At 52.3% G+C, this 23,040-nt stretch overlaps 1 protein-coding gene across 1 annotated transcript in view; it reads left to right on the plus strand.

The window, feature by feature from the left end:
* Window positions 1-23,040, plus strand: part of GRIK5 (glutamate ionotropic receptor kainate type subunit 5) — a 1,072,331-nt gene that overhangs the window by 715,623 nt on the left and 333,668 nt on the right. Inside the window, exon 5 of the mRNA XM_078650387.1 lies at window positions 1,925-2,022. Within this exon, the coding sequence (XP_078506513.1) occupies window positions 1,925-2,022 (98 nt within the window). The remainder of the gene's footprint in view (window positions 1-1,924; window positions 2,023-23,040) is intronic.

The raw sequence follows: 23,040 nt of genomic DNA on the forward strand, positions 1-23,040 counted from the left end.
TTATACCAAACTCAGTGTTGACTGTAGTGTTACACCAAACTCAGTGCTGACTGTAGTGTTACACCACACTCAGAGCTGACTGTAGTATTACACCAAACTCAGTGCTGACTGTAGTGCTACACCACACCCACTGCTGACTGTAGTGTTACACCACACTCAGTGTTGACTGTAGTGTTACACCACACTCAGAGCTGACTGAAGTGTTACACCACACCCAGTGCTGACTGTAGTGTTACACCACACTCAGTGCTGACTGTAGTGTTACACCACACTCAGAGCTGACTGAAGTGTTACACCACACCCAGTGCTGACTGTAGTGTTACACCACACCCAGTGCTGACTGAAGTGTTACACCACACTCAGTGCTGACTGTAGTTTTACACCACACTCAGAGCTGACTGAAGTGTTACACCACACTCAGAGGTGACTGAAGTGTTACACCACACTCAGAGCTGACTGAAGTGTTACACCACACTCAGTGCTGACTGTAGTGTTACACCACCCTCAGAGCTGACTGAAGTGTTACACCACACTCAGTGCTGACTGTAGTGTTACACCACACTCAGAGCTGACTGTAGTGTTACACCAAACTCAGTGCTGACTGTAGTGCTACACCACACGCAGTGCTGACTGTAGTGTTACACCACACTCAGAGCTGACTGAAGTGTTACACCACACTCAGAGCTGACTGAAGTGTTACACCACACTCAGTGCTGACTGTAGTGTTACACCACACTCAGAGCTGACTGAAGTGTTACACCACACTCAGTGCTGACTGTAGTGTTATACCACACTCAGAGCTGACTGTAGTGTTACACCAAACTCAGTGCTGACTGTAGTGATACACCACACTCAGTGCTGACTGTAGTGTTACACCACACTCAGAGCTGACTGAAGTGTTACACCACACTCAGAGCTGACTGAAGTGTTACCCCACACTCAGTGCTGACTGTAGTGTTACACCACACTCAGAGCTGACTGAAGTGTTACACCACACTCAGAGCTGACTGAAGTGTTACACCACACTCAGTGCTGACTGTAGTGTTACACCAAACTTTGGTAAAACACTGCAGTCAACAATGAGGAGAGTGCAAATTGCGAACTGCATGTACCATGATGAAAAGGAGCAAACATTTCTGGGATGTGATGTAGGGTCTGGCCACACCCTTCTCCCTGCCTAAACTGATTTGGATGACCTCCTCTGCCATTTATCTCACTCTCCTAATGTTTCTTTTTGTAAAAATTACATTCTGGCCCATTGATCACACTTCATCTTGCCCGTGACGGAGATTCCGGCCCGACTGCAGAAGTAAAGATATGACTCGTAAATGGCCTCTGTGAATACCAAAAGTTGCAAAGTTAGACTTTTGTCTCAGATTGCCTTTATGAATCCGGCCTTCCATTTAGACCTAAAGTCTTACTTTACTAGTAGCAAAGTTAGCATTTTGGTCTAAGTTAGACTTTTGGTCTAAACATTTACGAATTGTGCCCTTAGTGTGGGATTTTTGTGAGCACAAAGCATTCTGATTCAGTGAGCAAGGAGCCATGGGTTCCACATTAGTGACAATGAAGAGGGTCCCCAGTCTCAACTATTGAGAGCAGGTCACGTGAGCCTGGGGCTCTTGATTTGTATTCAGTGAGCATTCAGATATGACCTATCATTTCATGGACCACTGGCCCATAAGTCTTATTTTCACTGAGCATAGATCCTTGGTTCTGGTTTCAGTAAGAGCAGATCATAGTCTTGTTTCAGTGAGTGTGAAACTCTCATTTCAGTGAGCTGGGATCAGTGCGAGCCAGCACTCAGTCTGGGTTCAGTGAGCACACGGCCATCCGTGGTCACTGGACCTAAAGTTGTGTAGGCAGGGGTGGCAGTGTCATTTTGTAACTCTTTTGTGATGTTTGTTCTCTTTCTTTTTCCCAGTGTGTCAGATTTTACCTAAAGGAGTTGTGTCTGTCCTGGGACCGTCCGCCAGTCCTGCCTCGGCCTCCACCGTCAGCCACATCTGTGGGGAGAAGGAGGTGAGAGAGGGGTGTCTTGGCCCGTTGATGCCCCAGGAGCTGCATGTGCATGTTGTGCTGCTGTGAGACAGAGGGATGGGTGTGTCTGCTCACTGCCTCCCTTCAAGGTGTTCACGGATTGTCTGCCTCAAGAGGCTGTTCGGGGAGGATGTGGTAAAATGTAGGGGTGGGCGGAATTTGCGTAATCGCGTTACACAAATCTCTGCAAAAAGGTAAAAAATCTCCGCGAACACGCAGAAATTCCACGAACACACGGAATTGCTTGTTTGTGATGCTTTTTTACTGTTCGCAATCACTGTTTGCGTGCTCAGGGAGAAATATCTCGCGAACACGCATTTTGAGAACGCGAACAAGCAAAAAATTTCCCAAATTCCGCAAATTCCGTGAGCGGAACGGAATTTACCGCCCACGCCTAGTAAAATGTCTTGTGAGGAAATGAAACAAGCATCATTTATTGCCGCTCTCACTCTCAGGAGGAGAGCAGCACTGTTTGCTCACACTAAGGGATCACTGGTCAGTCTGTGGAGAGGTTTTAGATTACCGGTAACTCCCCTACACAAAAAAGGCCCAACAAATCCACCGGCCTCCTTCATGCTGATTGCACTTCTTGATGTGGATGGTAAGTGCTTTGCTCAAGCCCTGACCTCGCACTCAGAAGAATGGGCTGCATCGTGAGCATTTATTCCCAGTACACAATCAGAGTTCAGATGCGAGGATGGTACAGAGGATAACCTGGTATTATTCTCTCCTCCTTGGCTGAAGCTGCAGCCAAAGAAGACGCCCTACCTTTCTATACAGTATTTATTGACTACACTACTTCATTAGACAGAATCGTCAGAGCGAGACTTTGGCTAAAGCTTTACATGTCGCGTATTCCGGCAATCCTGCTAAGAGTCTTACTGAGCTTTAAGCAAAGACCTGGATGAAAGTTCACCCCTTGGCTGCCCGAAAGGCAGAAATGCGAAGAAAGTCAATTGGTAATAAAATGTGTTCTACTATTCTGTTTCCCCTAAGTATCCCAATAAAAATGGTACCTTATTTGTGTTTGTAGGGCTAGTGCCTGCAACAGGAAATCGCCCAGCACGCACTGTGGACACATCACATTTTTCCAGTGAAAACTGACCCTTTTTTTTGCAATGTGCCAAGCTGTGGATTGTAGACCCTAGCTCTGCCTCCATCTAGGGAATTGTAGCAAACCAATTCATTTTTGGAAAGTAGACACCCAGAGGAATCCAGGATGGGGTGACTTGTGTGGCTCTCACCACGTGCAAAACTAAAACTTTATAAACGAAACCACATTTTCCTCAAATTTCTGTGATGGAAAGTTCTGAATTCCACCCACCTAGCAGTCCCCCAAGTCTCCCGATAAAAATGTTACTCCACTTGTGTGGGTAGGCCTCGTACCAACGACAGGAAACCGCCCAAAACACAACGTGGATCCATCAAATTTTTCCACAGAAAATTAACCCTTTATTTTCAGTTTGCCTAGTTGTGGATTTTAGGCTTTAGCTGACCCAGCACATTGGGAAACCTAGCAAACCTGTACATTTTTTAAACCTAGACACCCTGGGGAATGCAAGATGGGGTGACTGCGTGGGTTTCTCAAGGTTAAGTTATGCAGAATTCCTTGTAAAGCCCAAACTTTGGAAAAAAACAGCATTTCCTTAAATTTCTGTGATTGAAAATTTTGGAATCTGCAGGGAGACACAAAGGTATACCCACCCAGCATTCTGCCAATTTGCCTGATGAAAATGGTAACTCACCTGTGTGGATAGGCCTAGTACCTGCGGCAGGAAATGGCCCAAAACGCAACATGTACACATCACATTTTTCCACAGAAAACTGAACCTTTTTTTGCAATGTGTGCCTTTGTGGATTTTGGGCTCTAGCTCAGTTGGCACCAACAGAAAGCTAGCAAACCCACACATTTTTAAAACGAGACGTTCAAGGGAATCCAGGATGGAGTGACATGCATAGCTCGCACCACGTTCTGTTACCCAGAATCCCTTGCAAATCCCAAACTTTGTAAAAACAAAAAAAAACATTTTCCTCACATTTCTCCGATGGAAAGTTCTAGAATCTGTGTGGATCCACAAACTCTAACCACCCCACATTTCCCAAAGTCTCCAGATAAAAGTGGTACCTCACTTGTGTGGGTAGGCCTAGTATCCAACAGGAAATGGCCCAAAATGCACCATGGATAGATCACATTTTCCACAGAAAACGGACCCTTTATTTGCACTGTGCCTAGTTGTAGATATTGGACCCTAGCTAAGTTGGCACCTAAGGAAAGCTGATAAACCTGTATATTTTTTAAAGCTAGACACACAGGGGAATCCAGGATGGGGTGATTTCTGTTGCTCTCAGCAGGGTATGTTACCCAGAATCCCTTGGAAAGCCCAAACTTTATTTTAAAAAAAGAAAAAACAAAAATGTCCTTACATTTCTGTGACGGAAAGTTCTGGAATCTGGAGGGAGCCACAAACCTCCACCCACCTAGCAGTCCCCCTAGTCACCCGATAAAAATTGCACCTCAATTGTGTGGGTAGGCCTAGTACCCAACGGGAAACGCCCCAAAACACAACATGGATACATCAAATTTTTCCACAGAAAACTGACCCTTTATTTTTGCAACGTGCCCAGCTGTGGATTTTGGGTTGTAGCTCTGCCAGCACCTAAGGAAGCCTAGCAAAACTGTGCAGTTTTGAAAGCTAGACATGCAGGGGAATCAAGTATGGAGTGAGTTGTGCGGCTCTCTCCAGGTTTTGTTATCCATAATCCCTTGAAAAGCCAAAACTTTGTAAAGAAAAACACATTTTTCTCACATTTCTGTGATGGAAAGTTATGGCATCCGCAGAGAGACAAACTTCCCCCCACCCAGCATACCCCAAAATCTCCCATTAAAAATTATACCTCACTTGTGTATGTAGGCTTAACACCCGCAGCAGGAAACAACCCAAAACACAATGTGGACACATCACATATTTCCAGTGAAAACGGACTCTTTTGTTGCAATGTGTCTAGCTTTGGATTTTGGAACCTAGCTCTGCCGGCACCTAGGGAAACCCAGCAAACCTATTAATTGTTTTAGACTAGATATCCTCGAAAATACAGGATAGGGTGACTTGTGTGACTCTCACCAGGTTCTGTTACCCAGAATACCTTGCAAAGCCCAATTTTATAAAAAAGAAAAACACATTTTCTTCACATTTCTCTGATGCAAAGTTCTGGAATCCGCTGGAAGTCACAGACTTTCTCATAACTAGCATTCCCCCAAGTCTCCTGATAAAAATGGTACCTCACTTGTGTGGATAGGCCTAGTATGTGCAACAGGAAACATTTAACGACCAACTAGCTATTTGGTTGGACGAAGCCCAATGCAGATATTCAACTGGAATTCAACCTATGCAAGCCGTTGATTACGGCTAAAGCAAGGTTCCTAAGGTACTCTCTCAAGCTCAAGGCTGGCTACGACTGGATCACTAAGGGATATGGTAAGCCTATACGTGCAGGATCAAATGTTCCAATTGGAACCCTAAGTACTGACCAAAATTGTCTGCCGAAACTGTGTGCTAAATTTCTTGTAAAAAATGCAAAAGAAAAATATGACAAGGACGATTGGCAGGATTTGGCACTAAAGGTTCATTCAGGTCTGTGCGCAACCTTTTAGCAGCCCACTGGGAAGGCCCCTGATCTATCCAGCCATATGAGCTCAGACCAAAAGAAAGACCTAATGAGACTGAGATGTGGAATAATACCCTTGTAAGCGCACACATATGGCAACTGAAAGGATCTGCCCTCCAAACCTCATAGCGTGTGGCTATAAGCAAGAATTGCTGTTGCATGTAGTGTGCTTTTGTGGTGGCTTGAAGGATTCAAGGCGCTGGTGGCTAAAACCAATATTCCCCCATTTAGGAATAAGGCAATGAACAATGTGTCTGAGTGGGGACGATGTACATCTAGATTTTTGACGTTTTTGAGGGATGCTTACAACATCATTAATAAGGGCGCTGTTGCTAGATAAAGTTGCAATATCTTGCTATTAATGCTGTTTTAAGAAAAGTTTTATTGTTTATTTCATACTACACTTTGCCAAGTTGTTTTAATTGTTACTGTCTGCTGATTAGGCTTTTAGTAACAAATGCACCTGGGAAAAGCCATAGTGAACTTTTAGGATTGTTTAGTGTACGAAAGAGATCTATAAGGGCCAGATGTAGGTAGCCCTTTACCAGTCGGAATCGGCCGAAAATACCGATTTTCAGCCGTTACCGACCGGTAAAGGGCTATGGAGATGTAGGGGCACAAAAAACGGACATTTTCGGTAATGTTACCGATTTGGTAATTTTACCGAATCGGTAAATACCGAATCGGTATTTGCTATTGAATCCTATGGGCTTCAAGGCCCATAGGATTCAATAGCAAATACCGATTCGGTATTTACCGAATAGGTAAATACCGAATCTTACCGATTCGGTGAAAAATACAGAATTTTTACCTACATCTCATTTACCGATTCAGAAATACCGAATCGGTAAAATTCGGTATTTATGAATCTGTAAATGTGATTTACCTACATCTGGCCCTAAGTTCTTTAACAAGAGTGTTTTTTTGTGGATTAAGCTGTGAATTTCTTGTCTCTACTCTTATTTTAATAGAACTAATATTTAAATCATAATGCACTTTATCTGGTTGGTTTCAATTGTAGCTGAATGTTAAGCATGTTCTCAGTAATTAATGCACTTTATGTACCTTTTGGTGAACTGTGGTCGAGTCACTCAGAATTCTTACTGCCTGCACTTTACACAGATTAAATAGGTGGTCTGTGATTACCAGCCCACTAATTTGAGAAAATAATGTAGGAATTTATTTGCTTAAGATGAAACTTTCATATTGGGATCCCATGGTCTTTGTTAGGTTTTATGATGATATAAAATAACACGATGAAACTATTCACTCGCTACCATGACATTTTCTACTGTTTTGTAAATTGTTATGGTTTTAAATAACTGAAAACAATAAAATAAAATACTTACTTACTTATTTAGTTACTTGAAGCACTCATTGCCCCACCCACTAAAATAGCCTTTTAAAACATGTCTCAGGCCAGCCACTGCAGACTGTGGTGCAATTTTTTAACTGCTGATTCGATGTGGCAAAATACATCTTTTGCCAGGCCTAAATCTTCCTTTTTAATACTTAATGGTCCCCCCAAAAGGTAGGCCTTAAAGGCTCAAAGGGAAGGGTGCATTGCATTTAAAAAGTAGGATATGTGGGATTAAGTTTTATATATCCTGGTAATAAAAAACTCTTAAAGAAGTTGTTCACTACTGTAGGACAAATCTCTACCATTGACTAACACTGAGTTACCTTATTATATTTAGTAAGTAATAACTTTGGATTGGGAGCAGGTAGGGATATGATGTTTATACTCAACTGTAATTTAAAATCCTCTTAAATGGTAAATTTGGATTTTAAGTCACAATTCTGAAAATGCTACTTTTAGAAAGCTGCCATGTTCTTGTCCTCGCGATTGGTGCCTTCTGGTAGTGTCCTGAATCATATGACTGTGAATGACCCTCCTCTTGGGCTTTGTGACACAAGTGTAGCTTGGGTGTGGACAGGTAGGGCCATTCTGCCAGGATGGCTGGAGGTGGAGATGTGCCCTGTTCACTTATATTTGATAGAGCTTGGACTTCTGCACACACAAAGGAATCTGACACCAGACTGCCCTGTCTTCTGTCACCCCAGACTTTTCGGAGCCCTGACATGGGAAGAAAAGAACTTTCCAAAACCAGCTGTAGGGGTACGTTAGGGAAAACCCCCACTTCAAAGGCCGACCCAAAGAGGAACAAGAGCAATTCATCAGTACACTCCTGGACCTGTGGATATTACAGAAGAAGGACTGCCATGCTCCCCAAAGGATTGCCCAGTTGTTTAAGGCCTGCCTTGTTCCCCAGGGGACTGCCCTTCTACTTGAGAACTACCTTAACCCCCAGAGGGCTGATGGAAGCTGTTTACTGCTGAGGCAGGGCCTCTACAGTCACTGCTGAGGTAGGGCCTCTACAGTCACTGCTGAGGTATGGCCTCTACTGTCACTGCTGAGACAGGGCTTCTACGGTCACTGCTGAGACTGGGCCTCTAGGGTCACTGCTGAGGCAGGCCCTCTACGGTCACTGCTGAGACAGGGCCTCTAGGGTCACTGCTGAGACAGGGGCTCTATGGTCACTGCTGAGACAGGGCCTCTACGGTCACTGCTGAGGTATGGCCTCTACTGTCACTGCTGAGACAGGGCCTCTAGGGTCACTGCTGTGACAGGGGCTCTATGGTCACTGCTGAGACAGGGCCTCTACGGTCACTGCTGAGGCAGGGCCTCTACTGTCACTGCTGAGACAGGGCCTCTAGGGTCACTGCTGAGACAGGGGCTCTATGGTCACTGCTGAGACAGGGCCTCTACTGTCACTGCTGAGGCAGGGGCTCTATGGTCACTGCTGAGGCAGGGCCTCTGCGGTCACTGATGAGGCAGGGCCCCCGCTGTCACTGCTGAGGCAGGGCCTCTATGGTCACTGCTGAGACAGGGCCTCTACGGTCACTGCTGAGGCAGGGCCTCTACTGTCACTGCTGAGACAGGGACTCTAGGGTCACTGCTGAGACAGGGGCTCTATGGTCACTGCTGAGACAGGGCCTCTACTGTCACTGCTGAGGCAGGGGCTCTATGGTCACTGCTGAGGCAGGGCCTCTACGGTCACTGCTGAGACAGGGCCTCTATGGTCACTGCTGAGACAGGGCCTCTACGGTCACTGCTGAGGCAGGGGCTCTGTGGTCACTGATGAGGCAGGGCCTCTAGGGTCACTGCTGAGACAGGGCCTCTATGGTCACTGCTGAGACAGGGGTTCTATGGTCACTGCTGAGATAGGGCCTCTACGGTCACTGCTGAGACCGGGCCTCTATGATCACTGCTGAGACAGGGACTCTATGGTCACTGCTGAGGCAGGGCCTCTAGGGTCACTGCTGAGACAGGGCCTCTATGGTCACTGCTGAGACAGGGCCTCTAGGGTCACTGCTGAGGCAGGGCCTCTATGATCACTACTGAGACAGGGCCTCTATGGTCACTGCTGAGACAGGGGTTCTATGGTCACTGCTGAGACAGGGCCTCTAGGGTCAAGCTGGGCAGGGCCTCTATGGTCACTGCTGAGACAGGGGTTCTATGGTCACTGCTGAGACAGGGCCTCTAGGGTCAAGCTGGGCAGGGCCTCTATGGTCACTGCTGAGACAGGGCCTCTAGGGTCACTGCTGAGGCAGGGCCTCTACGGTCACTGCTGAGACAGGGCCTCTATGGTCACTGCTGAGACAGGGCCTCTACGGTCACTGCTGAGGCAGGGCCTCTATGGTCACTGCTGAGGCAGGGGCTCTGTGGTCACTGCTGAGGCAGGGCCTCTACGGTCACTGCTGAGGCAGGGCCTCTAGGGTCACTGCTGAGGCAGGGCCTCTAGGGTCACTGCTGAGACAGGGCCTCTACGGTCACTGCTGAGGCAGGGGCTCTGTGGTCACTGCTGAGACAGGGGTTCTATGGTCACTGCTGAGGCAGGGGCTCTGTGGTCACTGCTGAGACGGGGCCTCTACGGTCACTACTGAGACAGGGCCTCTATGGTCACTGCTGAGACGGGGCCTCTAGGGTCACTGCTGAGACAGGGCCTCTATGGTCACTGCTGAGACAGGGCCTCTATGGTCACTGCTGAGACAGGGCCTCTGTGGTCACTGCTGAGGCAGGGCCTCTACGGTCACTGCTGAGGCAGGGCCTCTACGGTCACTGCTGAGACAGGGGCTCTACCCTCACAGCTGAGGCAGGGCCTCTACGGTCACTGCTGAGACAGGGCCTCTATGGTTACTGCTGAGACAGGGCCTCCATGGTTACTGCTGAGGCAGGGCCTCTATGGTCACTGCTGAGACAGGGCCTCTAGGGTCACTGCTGAGACAGGGGCTCTATGGTCACTGCTGAGGCAGAGCCTCTACAGTCACTACTGAGGCAGGGCCTCTATGGTCACTGCTGAGGCAGGGCCTCTATGGTCACTGCTGAGGCAGGGGCTCTATGGTCACTGCTGAGGCAGGGCCTCTATGGTCACTGCTGAGGCAGGGCCTCTACTGTCACTGCTGAGATAGGGCCTCTGTGGTCACTGCTGAGACAGGAGCTCTGTGGTCACTGCTGAGACAGGGCCTCTACGGTCACTGCTGAGACAGGGCCTCTACGGTCACTGCTGAGACAGGGCCTCTACGGTCACTGCTGAGACAGGGGCTCTACCCTCACAGCTGAGGCAGGGCCTCTATGGTCACTGCTGAGACAGGGCCTCTACGGTCACTGCTGAGACAGGGCCTCTATGGTCACTGCTGAGACAGGGCCTCTACGGTCACTGCTGAGACAGGGCCTCTATGGTCACTACTGAGGCAAGGCCTCTACTGTCACTGCTGAGGCAGGGCCTCTACGGTCACTGCTGAGACAGGGCCTCTACGGTCACTGCTGAGACAGGGCCTCTATGGTCACTGCTGAGACAGGGCCTCTACGGTCACTGCTGGGACAGGGCCTCTATGGTCACTGCTGAGACAGGGCCTCTACGGTCACTGCTGAGACAGGGCCCCTGTGGTCACTGCTGAGACAGGGCCTCTACGGTCACTGCTGAGGCAGGGCCTCTATGGTCACTGCTGAGGCAGGGGTTCTATGTTCACTGCTGAGACAGGGCCTCTACGGTCACTGCTGAGGCAGGGCCTCTACGGTCACTGCTGAGACAGGGCCCCTGTGGTCACTGCTGAGACAGGGCCTCTACGGTCACTGCTGAGGCAGGGCCTCTATGGTCACTGCTGAGGCAGGGGTTCTATGTTCACTGCTGAGACAGGGCCTCTACGGTCACTGCTGAGGCAGGGCCTCTATGGTCACTGCTGAGGCAGGGGTTCTATGTTCACTGCTGAGGCAGGGCCTCTGTGGTCACTGCTGAGACAGGAGCTCTGTGGTCACTGCTGAGACAGGGCCTCTAGGGTCAATGCTGAGACAGGGGCTCTATGGTCACTGCTGAGACAGGGCCTCTACTGTCACTGCTGAGGCAGGGGCTCTATGGTCACTGCTGAGACAGGGCCTCTGTGGTCACTGATGAGGCAGGGCCCCCGCTGTCACTGCTGAGGCAGGGCCTCTACTGTCACTGCTGAGACAGGGCCTCTAGGGTCACTGCTGAGACAGGGGCTCTATGGTCACTGCTGAGACAGGGCCTCTACTGTCACTGCTGAGGCAGGGGCTCTATGGTCACTGCTGAGGCAGGGCCTCTACGGTCACTGCTGAGACAGGGCCTCTATGGTCACTGCTGAGACAGGGCCTCTACGGTCACTGCTGAGGCAGGGGCTCTGTGGTCACTGATGAGGCAGGGCCTCTAGGGTCACTGCTGAGACAGGGCCTCTATGGTCACTGCTGAGACAGGGGTTCTATGGTCACTGCTGAGACAGGGCCTCTACGGTCACTGCTGAGACCGGGCCTCTATGGTCACTGCTGAGACAGGGACTCTATGGTCACTGCTGAGGCAGGGCCTCTAGGGTCACTGCTGAGACAGGGCCTCTATGGTCACTGCTGAGACAGGGCCTCTAGGGTCACTGCTGAGGCAGGGCCTCTATGATCACTACTGAGACAGGGCCTCTATGGTCACTGCTGAGACAGGGGTTCTATGGTCACTGCTGAGACAGGGCCTCTAGGGTCAAGCTGGGCAGGGCCTCTATGGTCACTGCTGAGACAGGGGTTCTATGGTCACTGCTGAGACAGGGCCTCTAGGGTCAAGCTGGGCAGGGCCTCTATGGTCACTGCTGAGACAGGGCCTCTAGGGTCACTGCTGAGGCAGGGCCTCTACGGTCACTGCTGAGACAGGGCCTCTATGGTCACTGCTGAGACAGGGCCTCTACGGTCACTGCTGAGGCAGGGCCTCTATGGTCACTGCTGAGGCAGGGGCTCTGTGGTCACTGCTGAGGCAGGGCCTCTACGGTCACTGCTGAGGCAGGGCCTCTAGGGTCACTGCTGAGGCAGGGCCTCTAGGGTCACTGCTGAGACAGGGCCTCTACGGTCACTGCTGAGGCAGGGGCTCTGTGGTCACTGCTGAGACAGGGGTTCTATGGTCACTGCTGAGGCAGGGGCTCTGTGGTCACTGCTGAGACGGGGCCTCTACGGTCACTACTGAGACAGGGCCTCTATGGTCACTGCTGAGACGGGGCCTCTAGGGTCACTGCTGAGACAGGGCCTCTATGGTCACTGCTGAGACAGGGCCTCTATGGTCACTGCTGAGACAGGGCCTCTGTGGTCACTGCTGAGGCAGGGCCTCTACGGTCACTGCTGAGGCAGGGCCTCTACGGTCACTGCTGAGACAGGGGCTCTACCCTCACAGCTGAGGCAGGGCCTCTACGGTCACTGCTGAGACAGGGCCTCTATGGTTACTGCTGAGACAGGGCCTCCATGGTTACTGCTGAGGCAGGGCCTCTATGGTCACTGCTGAGACAGGGCCTCTAGGGTCACTGCTGAGACAGGGGCTCTATGGTCACTGCTGAGGCAGAGCCTCTACAGTCACTACTGAGGCAGGGCCTCTATGGTCACTGCTGAGGCAGGGCCTCTATGGTCACTGCTGAGGCAGGGGCTCTATGGTCACTGCTGAGGCAGGGCCTCTATGGTCACTGCTGAGGCAGGGCCTCTACTGTCACTGCTGAGATAGGGCCTCTGTGGTCACTGCTGAGACAGGAGCTCTGTGGTCACTGCTGAGACAGGGCCTCTACGGTCACTGCTGAGACAGGGCCTCTACGGTCACTGCTGAGACAGGGCCTCTACGGTCACTGCTGAGACAGGGGCTCTACCCTCACAGCTGAGGCAGGGCCTCTATGGTCACTGCTGAGACAGGGCCTCTACGGTCACTGCTGAGACAGGGCCTCTATGGTCACTGCTGAGACAGGGCCTCTACGGTCACTGCTGAGACAGGGCCTCTATGGTCACTACTGAGGCAAGGCCTCTACTGTCACTGCTGAGGCAGGGCCTCTACGGTCACTGCTGAGACAGGGCCTCTACGGTCACTGCTGAGACAGGGCCTCTATGGTCACTGCTGAGACAGGGCCTCTACGGTCACTGCTGGGACAGGGCCTCTATGGTCACTGCTGAGACAGGGCCTCTACGGTCACTGCTGAGACAGGGCCCCTGTGGTCACTGCTGAGACAGGGCCTCTACGGTCACTGCTGAGGCAGGGCCTCTATGGTCACTGCTGAGGCAGGGGTTCTATGTTCACTGCTGAGACAGGGCCTCTACGGTCACTGCTGAGGCAGGGCCTCTATGGTCACTGCTGAGACAGGGCCCCTGTGGTCACTGCTGAGACAGGGCCTCTACGGTCACTGCTGAGGCAGGGCCTCTATGGTCACTGCTGAGGCAGGGGTTCTATGTTCACTGCTGAAACAGGGCCTCTACGGTCACTGCTGAGGCAGGGCCTCTATGGTCACTGCTGAGGCAGGGGTTCTATGTTCACTGCTGAGGCAGGGCCTCTGTGGTCACTGCTGAGACAGGAGCTCTGTGGTCACTGCTGAGACAGGAGCTCTGTGGTCACTGCTGAGGCAGGGCCTCTATGGTCACTGCTGAGGCAGGGGTTCTATGTTCACTGCTGAGGCAGGGCCTCTGTGGTCACTGCTGAGACAGGGCCTCTGTGGTAACTGCTGAGGCAGGGCCTCTACTGTCACTGCTGAGATAGGGCCTCTATGTTCACTGCTGAGGCAGGGCCTCTGTGGTCACTGCTGAGACAGGGCCTCTGTGGTAACTGCTGAGGCAGGGCCTCTACTGTCACTGCTGAGATAGGGCCTCTGTGGTCACTGCTGAGACAGGAGCTCTGTGGTCACTGCTGAGACAGGGCCTCTACGGTCACTGCTGAGACAGGGCCTCTACGGTCACTGCTGAGACAGGGCCTCGACGGTCACTGCTGAGACAGGGCCTCTACGGTCACTGCTGAGACAGGGCCTCTACGGTCACTGCTGAGACAGGGCCTCGACGGTCACTGCTGAGACAGGGGCTCTATGGTCACTGCTGAGACAGGGCCTCTACTGTCACTGCTGAGGCAGGGGCTCTATGGTCACTGCTGAGACAGGGCCTCTGTGGTCACTGATGAGGCAGGGCCCCCGCTGTCACTGCTGAGGCAGGGCCTCTACTGTCACTGCTGAGACAGGGCCTCTAGGGTCACTGCTGAGACAGGGGCTCTATGGTCACTGCTGAGACAGGGCCTCTACTGTCACTGCTGAGGCAGGGGCTCTATGGTCACTGCTGAGGCAGGGCCTCTACGGTCACTGCTGAGACAGGGCCTCTATGGTCACTGCTGAGACAGGGCCTCTACGGTCACTGCTGAGGCAGGGGCTCTGTGGTCACTGATGAGGCAGGGCCTCTAGGGTCACTGCTGAGACAGGGCCTCTATGGTCACTGCTGAGACAGGGGTTCTATGGTCACTGCTGAGATAGGGCCTCTACGGTCACTGCTGAGACCGGGCCTCTATGATCACTGCTGAGACAGGGACTCTATGGTCACTGCTGAGGCAGGGCCTCTAGGGTCACTGCTGAGACAGGGCCTCTATGGTCACTGCTGAGACAGGGCCTCTAGGGTCACTGCTGAGGCAGGGCCTCTATGATCACTACTGAGACAGGGCCTCTATGGTCACTGCTGAGACAGGGGTTCTATGGTCACTGCTGAGACAGGGCCTCTAGGGTCAAGCTGGGCAGGGCCTCTATGGTCACTGCTGAGACAGGGGTTCTATGGTCACTGCTGAGACAGGGCCTCTAGGGTCAAGCTGGGCAGGGCCTCTATGGTCACTGCTGAGACAGGGCCTCTAGGGTCACTGCTGAGGCAGGGCCTCTACGGTCACTGCTGAGACAGGGCCTCTATGGTCACTGCTGAGACAGGGCCTCTACGGTCACTGCTGAGGCAGGGCCTCTATGGTCACTGCTGAGGCAGGGGCTCTGTGGTCACTGCTGAGGCAGGGCCTCTACGGTCACTGCTGAGGCAGGGCCTCTAGGGTCACTGCTGAGGCAGGGCCTCTAGGGTCACTGCTGAGACAGGGCCTCTACGGTCACTGCTGAGGCAGGGGCTCTGTGGTCACTGCTGAGACAGGGGTTCTATGGTCACTGCTGAGGCAGGGGCTCTGTGGTCACTGCTGAGACGGGGCCTCTACGGTCACTACTGAGACAGGGCCTCTATGGTCACTGCTGAGACGGGGCCTCTAGGGTCACTGCTGAGACAGGGCCTCTATGGTCACTGCTGAGACAGGGCCTCTATGGTCACTGCTGAGACAGGGCCTCTGTGGTCACTGCTGAGGCAGGGCCTCTACGGTCACTGCTGAGGCAGGGCCTCTACGGTCACTGCTGAGACAGGGGCTCTACCCTCACAGCTGAGGCAGGGCCTCTACGGTCACTGCTGAGACAGGGCCTCTATGGTTACTGCTGAGACAGGGCCTCCATGGTTACTGCTGAGGCAGGGCCTCTATGGTCACTGCTGAGACAGGGCCTCTAGGGTCACTGCTGAGACAGGGGCTCTATGGTCACTGCTGAGGCAGAGCCTCTACAGTCACTACTGAGGCAGGGCCTCTATGGTCACTGCTGAGGCAGGGCCTCTATGGTCACTGCTGAGGCAGGGGCTCTATGGTCACTGCTGAGGCAGGGCCTCTATGGTCACTGCTGAGGCAGGGCCTCTACTGTCACTGCTGAGATAGGGCCTCTGTGGTCACTGCTGAGACAGGAGCTCTGTGGTCACTGCTGAGACAGGGCCTCTACGGTCACTGCTGAGACAGGGCCTCTACGGTCACTGCTGAGACAGGGCCTCTACGGTCACTGCTGAGACAGGGGCTCTACCCTCACAGCTGAGGCAGGGCCTCTATGGTCACTGCTGAGACAGGGCCTCTACGGTCACTGCTGAGACAGGGCCTCTATGGTCACTGCTGAGACAGGGCCTCTACGGTCACTGCTGAGACAGGGCCTCTATGGTCACTACTGAGGCAAGGCCTCTACTGTCACTGCTGAGGCAGGGCCTCTACGGTCACTGCTGAGACAGGGCCTCTACGGTCACTGCTGAGACAGGGCCTCTATGGTCACTGCTGAGACAGGGCCTCTACGGTCACTGCTGGGACAGGGCCTCTATGGTCACTGCTGAGACAGGGCCTCTACGGTCACTGCTGAGACAGGGCCCCTGTGGTCACTGCTGAGACAGGGCCTCTACGGTCACTGCTGAGGCAGGGCCTCTATGGTCACTGCTGAGGCAGGGGTTCTATGTTCACTGCTGAGACAGGGCCTCTACGGTCACTGCTGAGGCAGGGCCTCTACGGTCACTGCTGAGACAGGGCCCCTGTGGTCACTGCTGAGACAGGGCCTCTACGGTCACTGCTGAGGCAGGGCCTCTATGGTCACTGCTGAGGCAGGGGTTCTATGTTCACTGCTGAGACAGGGCCTCTACGGTCACTGCTGAGGCAGGGCCTCTATGGTCACTGCTGAGGCAGGGGTTCTATGTTCACTGCTGAGGCAGGGCCTCTGTGGTCACTGCTGAGACAGGAGCTCTGTGGTCACTGCTGAGACAGGGCCTCTAGGGTCAATGCTGAGACAGGGGCTCTATGGTCACTGCTGAGACAGGGCCTCTACTGTCACTGCTGAGGCAGGGGCTCTATGGTCACTGCTGAGACAGGGCCTCTGTGGTCACTGATGAGGCAGGGCCCCCGCTGTCACTGCTGAGGCAGGGCCTCTACTGTCACTGCTGAGACAGGGCCTCTAGGGTCACTGCTGAGACAGGGGCTCTATGGTCACTGCTGAGACAGGGCCTCTACTGTCACTGCTGAGGCAGGGGCTCTATGGTCACTGCTGAGGCAGGGCCTCTACGGTCACTGCTGAGACAGGGCCTCTATGGTCACTGCTGAGACAGGGCCTCTACGGTCACTGCTGAGGCAGGGGCTCTGTGGTCACTGATGAGGCAGGGCCTCTAGGGTCACTGCTGAGACAGGGCCTCTATGGTCACTGCTGAGACAGGGGTTCTATGGTCACTGCTGAGACAGGGCCTCTACGGTCACTGCTGAGACCGGGCCTCTATGGTCACTGCTGAGACAGGGACTCTATGGTCACTGCTGAGGCAGGGCCTCTAGGGTCACTGCTGAGACAGGGCCTCTATGGTCACTGCTGAGACAGGGCCTCTAGGGTCACTGCTGAGGCAGGGCCTCTATGATCACTACTGAGACAGGGCCTCTATGGTCACTGCTGAGACAGGGGTTCTATGGTCACTGCTGAGACAGGGCCTCTAGGGTCAAGCTGGGCAGGGCCTCTATGGTCACTGCTGAGACAGGGGTTCTATGGTCACTGCTGAGACAGGGCCTCTAGGGTCAAGCTGGGCAGGGCCTCTATGGTCACTGCTGAGACAGGGCCTCTAGGGTCACTGCTGAGGCAGGGCCTCTACGGTCACTGCTGAGACAGGGCCTCTATGGTCACTGCTGAGACAGGGCCTCTACGGTCACTGCTGAGGCAGGGCCTCTATGGTCACTGCTGAGGCAGGGGCTCTGTGGTCACTGCTGAGGCAGGGCCTCTACGGTCACTGCTGAGGCAGGGCCTCTAGGGTCACTGCTGAGGCAGGGCCTCTAGGGTCACTGCTGAGACAGGGCCTCTACGGTCACTGCTGAGGCAGGGGCTCTGTGGTCACTGCTGAGACAGGGGTTCTATGGTCACTGCTGAGGCAGGGGCTCTGTGGTCACTGCTGAGACGGGGCCTCTACGGTCACTACTGAGACAGGGCCTCTATGGTCACTGCTGAGACGGGGCCTCTAGGGTCACTGCTGAGACAGGGCCTCTATGGTCACTGCTGAGACAGGGCCTCTATGGTCACTGCTGAGACAGGGCCTCTGTGGTCACTGCTGAGGCAGGGCCTCTACGGTCACTGCTGAGGCAGGGCCTCTACGGTCACTGCTGAGACAGGGGCTCTACCCTCACAGCTGAGGCAGGGCCTCTACGGTCACTGCTGAGACAGGGCCTCTATGGTTACTGCTGAGACAGGGCCTCCATGGTTACTGCTGAGGCAGGGCCTCTATGGTCACTGCTGAGACAGGGCCTCTAGGGTCACTGCTGAGACAGGGGCTCTATGGTCACTGCTGAGGCAGAGCCTCTACAGTCACTACTGAGGCAGGGCCTCTATGGTCACTGCTGAGGCAGGGCCTCTATGGTCACTGCTGAGGCAGGGGCTCTATGGTCACTGCTGAGGCAGGGCCTCTATGGTCACTGCTGAGGCAGGGCCTCTACTGTCACTGCTGAGATAGGGCCTCTGTGGTCACTGCTGAGACAGGAGCTCTGTGGTCACTGCTGAGACAGGGCCTCTACGGTCACTGCTGAGACAGGGCCTCTACGGTCACTGCTGAGACAGGGCCTCTACGGTCACTGCTGAGACAGGGGCTCTACCCTCACAGCTGAGGCAGGGCCTCTATGGTCACTGCTGAGACAGGGCCTCTACGGTCACTGCTGAGACAGGGCCTCTATGGTCACTGCTGAGACAGGGCCTCTACGGTCACTGCTGAGACAGGGCCTCTATGGTCACTACTGAGGCAAGGCCTCTACTGTCACTGCTGAGGCAGGGCCTCTACGGTCACTGCTGAGACAGGGCCTCTACGGTCACTGCTGAGACAGGGCCTCTATGGTCACTGCTGAGACAGGGCCTCTACGGTCACTGCTGGGACAGGGCCTCTATGGTCACTGCTGAGACAGGGCCTCTACGGTCACTGCTGAGACAGGGCCCCTGTGGTCACTGCTGAGACAGGGCCTCTACGGTCACTGCTGAGGCAGGGCCTCTATGGTCACTGCTGAGGCAGGGGTTCTATGTTCACTGCTGAGACAGGGCCTCTACGGTCACTGCTGAGGCAGGGCCTCTATGGTCACTGCTGAGACAGGGCCCCTGTGGTCACTGCTGAGACAGGGCCTCTACGGTCACTGCTGAGGCAGGGCCTCTATGGTCACTGCTGAGGCAGGGGTTCTATGTTCACTGCTGAGACAGGGCCTCTACGGTCACTGCTGAGGCAGGGCCTCTATGGTCACTGCTGAGGCAGGGGTTCTATGTTCACTGCTGAGGCAGGGCCTCTGTGGTCACTGCTGAGACAGGAGCTCTGTGGTCACTGCTGAGACAGGAGCTCTGTGGTCACTGCTGAGGCAGGGCCTCTATGGTCACTGCTGAGGCAGGGGTTCTATGTTCACTGCTGAGGCAGGGCCTCTGTGGTCACTGCTGAGACAGGGCCTCTGTGGTAACTGCTGAGGCAGGGCCTCTACTGTCACTGCTGAGATAGGGCCTCTGTGGTCACTGCTGAGACAGGAGCTCTGTGGTCACTGCTGAGACAGGGCCTCTACGGTCACTGCTGAGACAGGGCCTCTACGGTCACTGCTGAGACAGGGCCTCGACGGTCACTGCTGAGACAGGGGCTCTACGGTCACTGCTGAGACAGGGCCTCTATGGTCACTACTGAGGCAAGGCCTCTACTGTCACTGCTGAGGCAGGGCCTCTACGGTCACTGCTGAGACAGGGCCTCTACGGTCACTGCTGAGACAGGGCCTCTATGGTCACTGCTGAGACAGGGCCTCTACGGTCACTGCTGGGACAGGGCCTCTATGATCACTGCTGAGACAGGGACTCTATGGTCACTGCTGAGGCAGGGCCTCTAGGGTCACTGCTGAGACAGGAGCTCTATGGTCACTGCTGAGACAGGGCCTCTAGGGTCACTGCTGAGGCAGGGCCTCTATGATCACTACTGAGACAGGGCCTCTATGGTCACTGCTGAGACAGGGGTTCTATGGTCACTGCTGAGACAGGGCCTCTACGGTCACTGCTGAGACCGGGCCTCTATGATCACTGCTGAGACAGGGACTCCATGGTCACTGCTGAGGCATGTGGTATATAAATAAATAATACCGGATCTAGGTTTGACTGGACATAGCAATAACAGATAGCTCAATAAATAAGAGTCAAGATTCGAGGTAGTAGGAGTTTGCAGGTTTAATACAGCATAAAGGACAGGAACAGGACAACCTGCACAGGAATGGGATGGCAGAGCCCGGCAGCTGCCGGGGCTGGATCTGGGATGAGCGCGCTAACATTAATAACAATACACAAGCATATATACTAAAACAGTTGCAATTGCAATACATACAATAGGCGGAGCAGTGGGTGTGGTCAATAGCAGTCGCGAAAGATAAGGGTGAAAGTAGGTGTAACAGGAGGCGTATACATGGACATGTGATGTAAACGTAACAGAATATGTCATAAATGGGGCGGAAACATGGAGGGGGCTACCTAAGGAGCCGGGACCTCTAACCTAATGGTGCGCGCAAACTGACAATGACGTGTTACTAGGAGAAGCTGGGGGCTATGACTTCTGCGCTAGGAGCAGAGACTGAAGTCTGGAGAGTCAGGGCGACATGTACCTAAACACTATCTAGTATCTGATGTTTAGAGAACATGTTGATAGAATCCAAAAGTTATCGGGGTAAAGGCTAACAGACTCTAAGACTGGTGCATGCATTATTCTACATGTAGTGCGTGATGAAGAATATTAAATGACCATTAATACAGTATTTCTCTTACATGGAGACGTAAAGGCTAGACGATGACTGAAACTATCGATGCGATTCAGTAGTTTAGGAATGCAGAGAAGGAGGGCTGAACTGATAACTAGAATCATAACATATTCTTGGCAGACTAGCAGGCAGAGCCAGGCCGAGCCGGGCACTGTGAGGCAGGAAGTAAGTGAAGGGTCGAGGATACAGGTGGGGGCTGTATCGCTCCTCAGCAAGGGTTCAGGAGACAGGAGTTGAATCTGGTGTCCGGGCCCTTTTGAGGCCTAGAAACGGGGACTTTACAATGAAATAACGTGCACACTGAGAAACGTGGCAACGTAACTTTACATAGGCCTAATACTCGTAGCTTTCACGAGAACTGGAAACTGGCATACTAGAGATGGACACAACTGTAATTGCGTCTTTAATCAAACATGGGGAATACATATGCATATTAATCATGCACATACAACATAAGATGGGGAACACGTAGGGACACAGAACATGGCAAAATTTACTTTTCCACATTCCCTCCTTGTCACTACGTTTGCATCAGGAAACATCAATATTCATGATACCATCTATCATTTCATACAGTATCATTTGCTCGTCTCGAATTTTCTTGGAACGGGATTTAGAACGGGACTTGGGACTAGGAATACAAGAGGTAGCACAAATGCCACAAATCGCAGGGCCACATTGTATACCTAGGCAGCAGCTGAATATGATCGCTACTGCAATACCTAGAAAGGACAAGACTTTCCATCCCCAAGCGGAAATTATATTCCAGAACCAACCGGACCATGTCCAGGTGCCTGGATCTTGGTGTAACATATGGGCAATTTTATGGAGTCTGGTTATAGCTGAATAAACAGACGGCGCGTTATTTGGAATGAAAATGCAGCAACTAGATCCGATGACTCTACATGCCCCGCCCCTATCGGCCAGTATGACGTCAAGGACGAGACGATTCTGGAGCACGACAATTCTCATAAAGGATTGCTCCTCGGTTAAGTTACCTAGAGCAGAAGTAGTCTCAATCACTACTGCTTCGAGTGTTCTGGTTAATCTACGTATCAGTTTACTATTCACAACAGTACCTAAATAAGGGAAGACACCTTTATTGATATCTATATATTGTTCTAGAGCAGTTTCAGTATAATCGACAATCGGGAGGTCTCTTTTGTGTCTAGTATGTACTAAATGGGAATTCCTATGATAGTCAGGTGGGGCTAGGAAAACTGGTGGCAGTAGGAAGGCAATGTAACAGGTTCCCTCCCAATCGAGGGGCAGACGAACATATGCGGTCTGACCACAAACAAAATAAGAATGACGTGAAGCTTTGAAAATAGATTTCCCGCTGTCACTATACTTGACAATAGTAGTACAATCACTATGTCCTACATGTACGGAACCATTCTTTCGGACACATAATTCACCTTTAACGGGTAGTACTGACATAGCAGGTAAGTCTGGAGTAGTATCAGACTGAACATTCAGGACCATGAAATTCGAAGAATAATTACCTAAATTATAAACTTCATTTTCTAGATCTAACCCTGTTCTGTGGGGAAGACCTTGCTTGTCTGGAAAACATGTACTGTTAAGAAAAGACATATCTGTTGAGGATGACGTTAACGTGGACCATGCTCCACACGAACCGTTATGTGAAAATGGATAAGGAAAGAGTGGCAGAACTCCCTTCGGTGTCTGTAAAGGGGGGAGTCGACCACACACCCAACAATTAGTGGCATTGCTGGTCTGGTGTGAATAATGTAACATGCGGATAAAGGAATTATTACGCATAGCAAGACGATAAGAAAGTTCATGAGGAGGCAGATCACTAAACGTGTGCTCTACTGTAGCATTAGAAGACTTCTTTACATGAGAAACTGGAAAACACAAATAAAATGCATAACTTGTGCAGGTAGTCATAAGGCTGAAAAACAATATGAAACTTAGAAAAACGATACATCGGATTGAGTTTTGACTAACTCTCTCACTATGGGGGTCTATTTTATACATGTCAGAAACCGGTCTAACCGTTTCACCTAGGGGAGGACTTAGACAATCAAACTGGCTGACTTATTTTACTAGACCTTAATTTTAGCTTATACTCCTGTTGCGGAGTTTTCTCTAACAGGGAGGGTTTAGTATCATTGTCTTTTGCGTGACAGTCCTTAAGAATAGTACTTTGGCAGTCTTTCAAATCCTCGGGAATGTTCTTAGAAACAGTCTTTAATCCATAAAAAATGTTCACATGTGACAGGTGGACCCAGCCCTTCCTGCCTTCCAGCTTGACGGCAGTACGGGTGGCCAGGAGGACCTGTTTTGGCTCCTTCCAGCGAGGCTCCAGCGGACTTGAACGATCAAAGTTCCTCACAAGGACCAGATTTCCGGGAACGATCTCATGCGGTGCCACCTCGGTATT

The sequence above is a fragment of the Lissotriton helveticus genome, chromosome 7 (assembly GCF_964261635.1).
Source record: "Lissotriton helveticus chromosome 7, aLisHel1.1, whole genome shotgun sequence".
Taxonomy (NCBI): domain Eukaryota; kingdom Metazoa; phylum Chordata; class Amphibia; order Caudata; family Salamandridae; genus Lissotriton; species Lissotriton helveticus.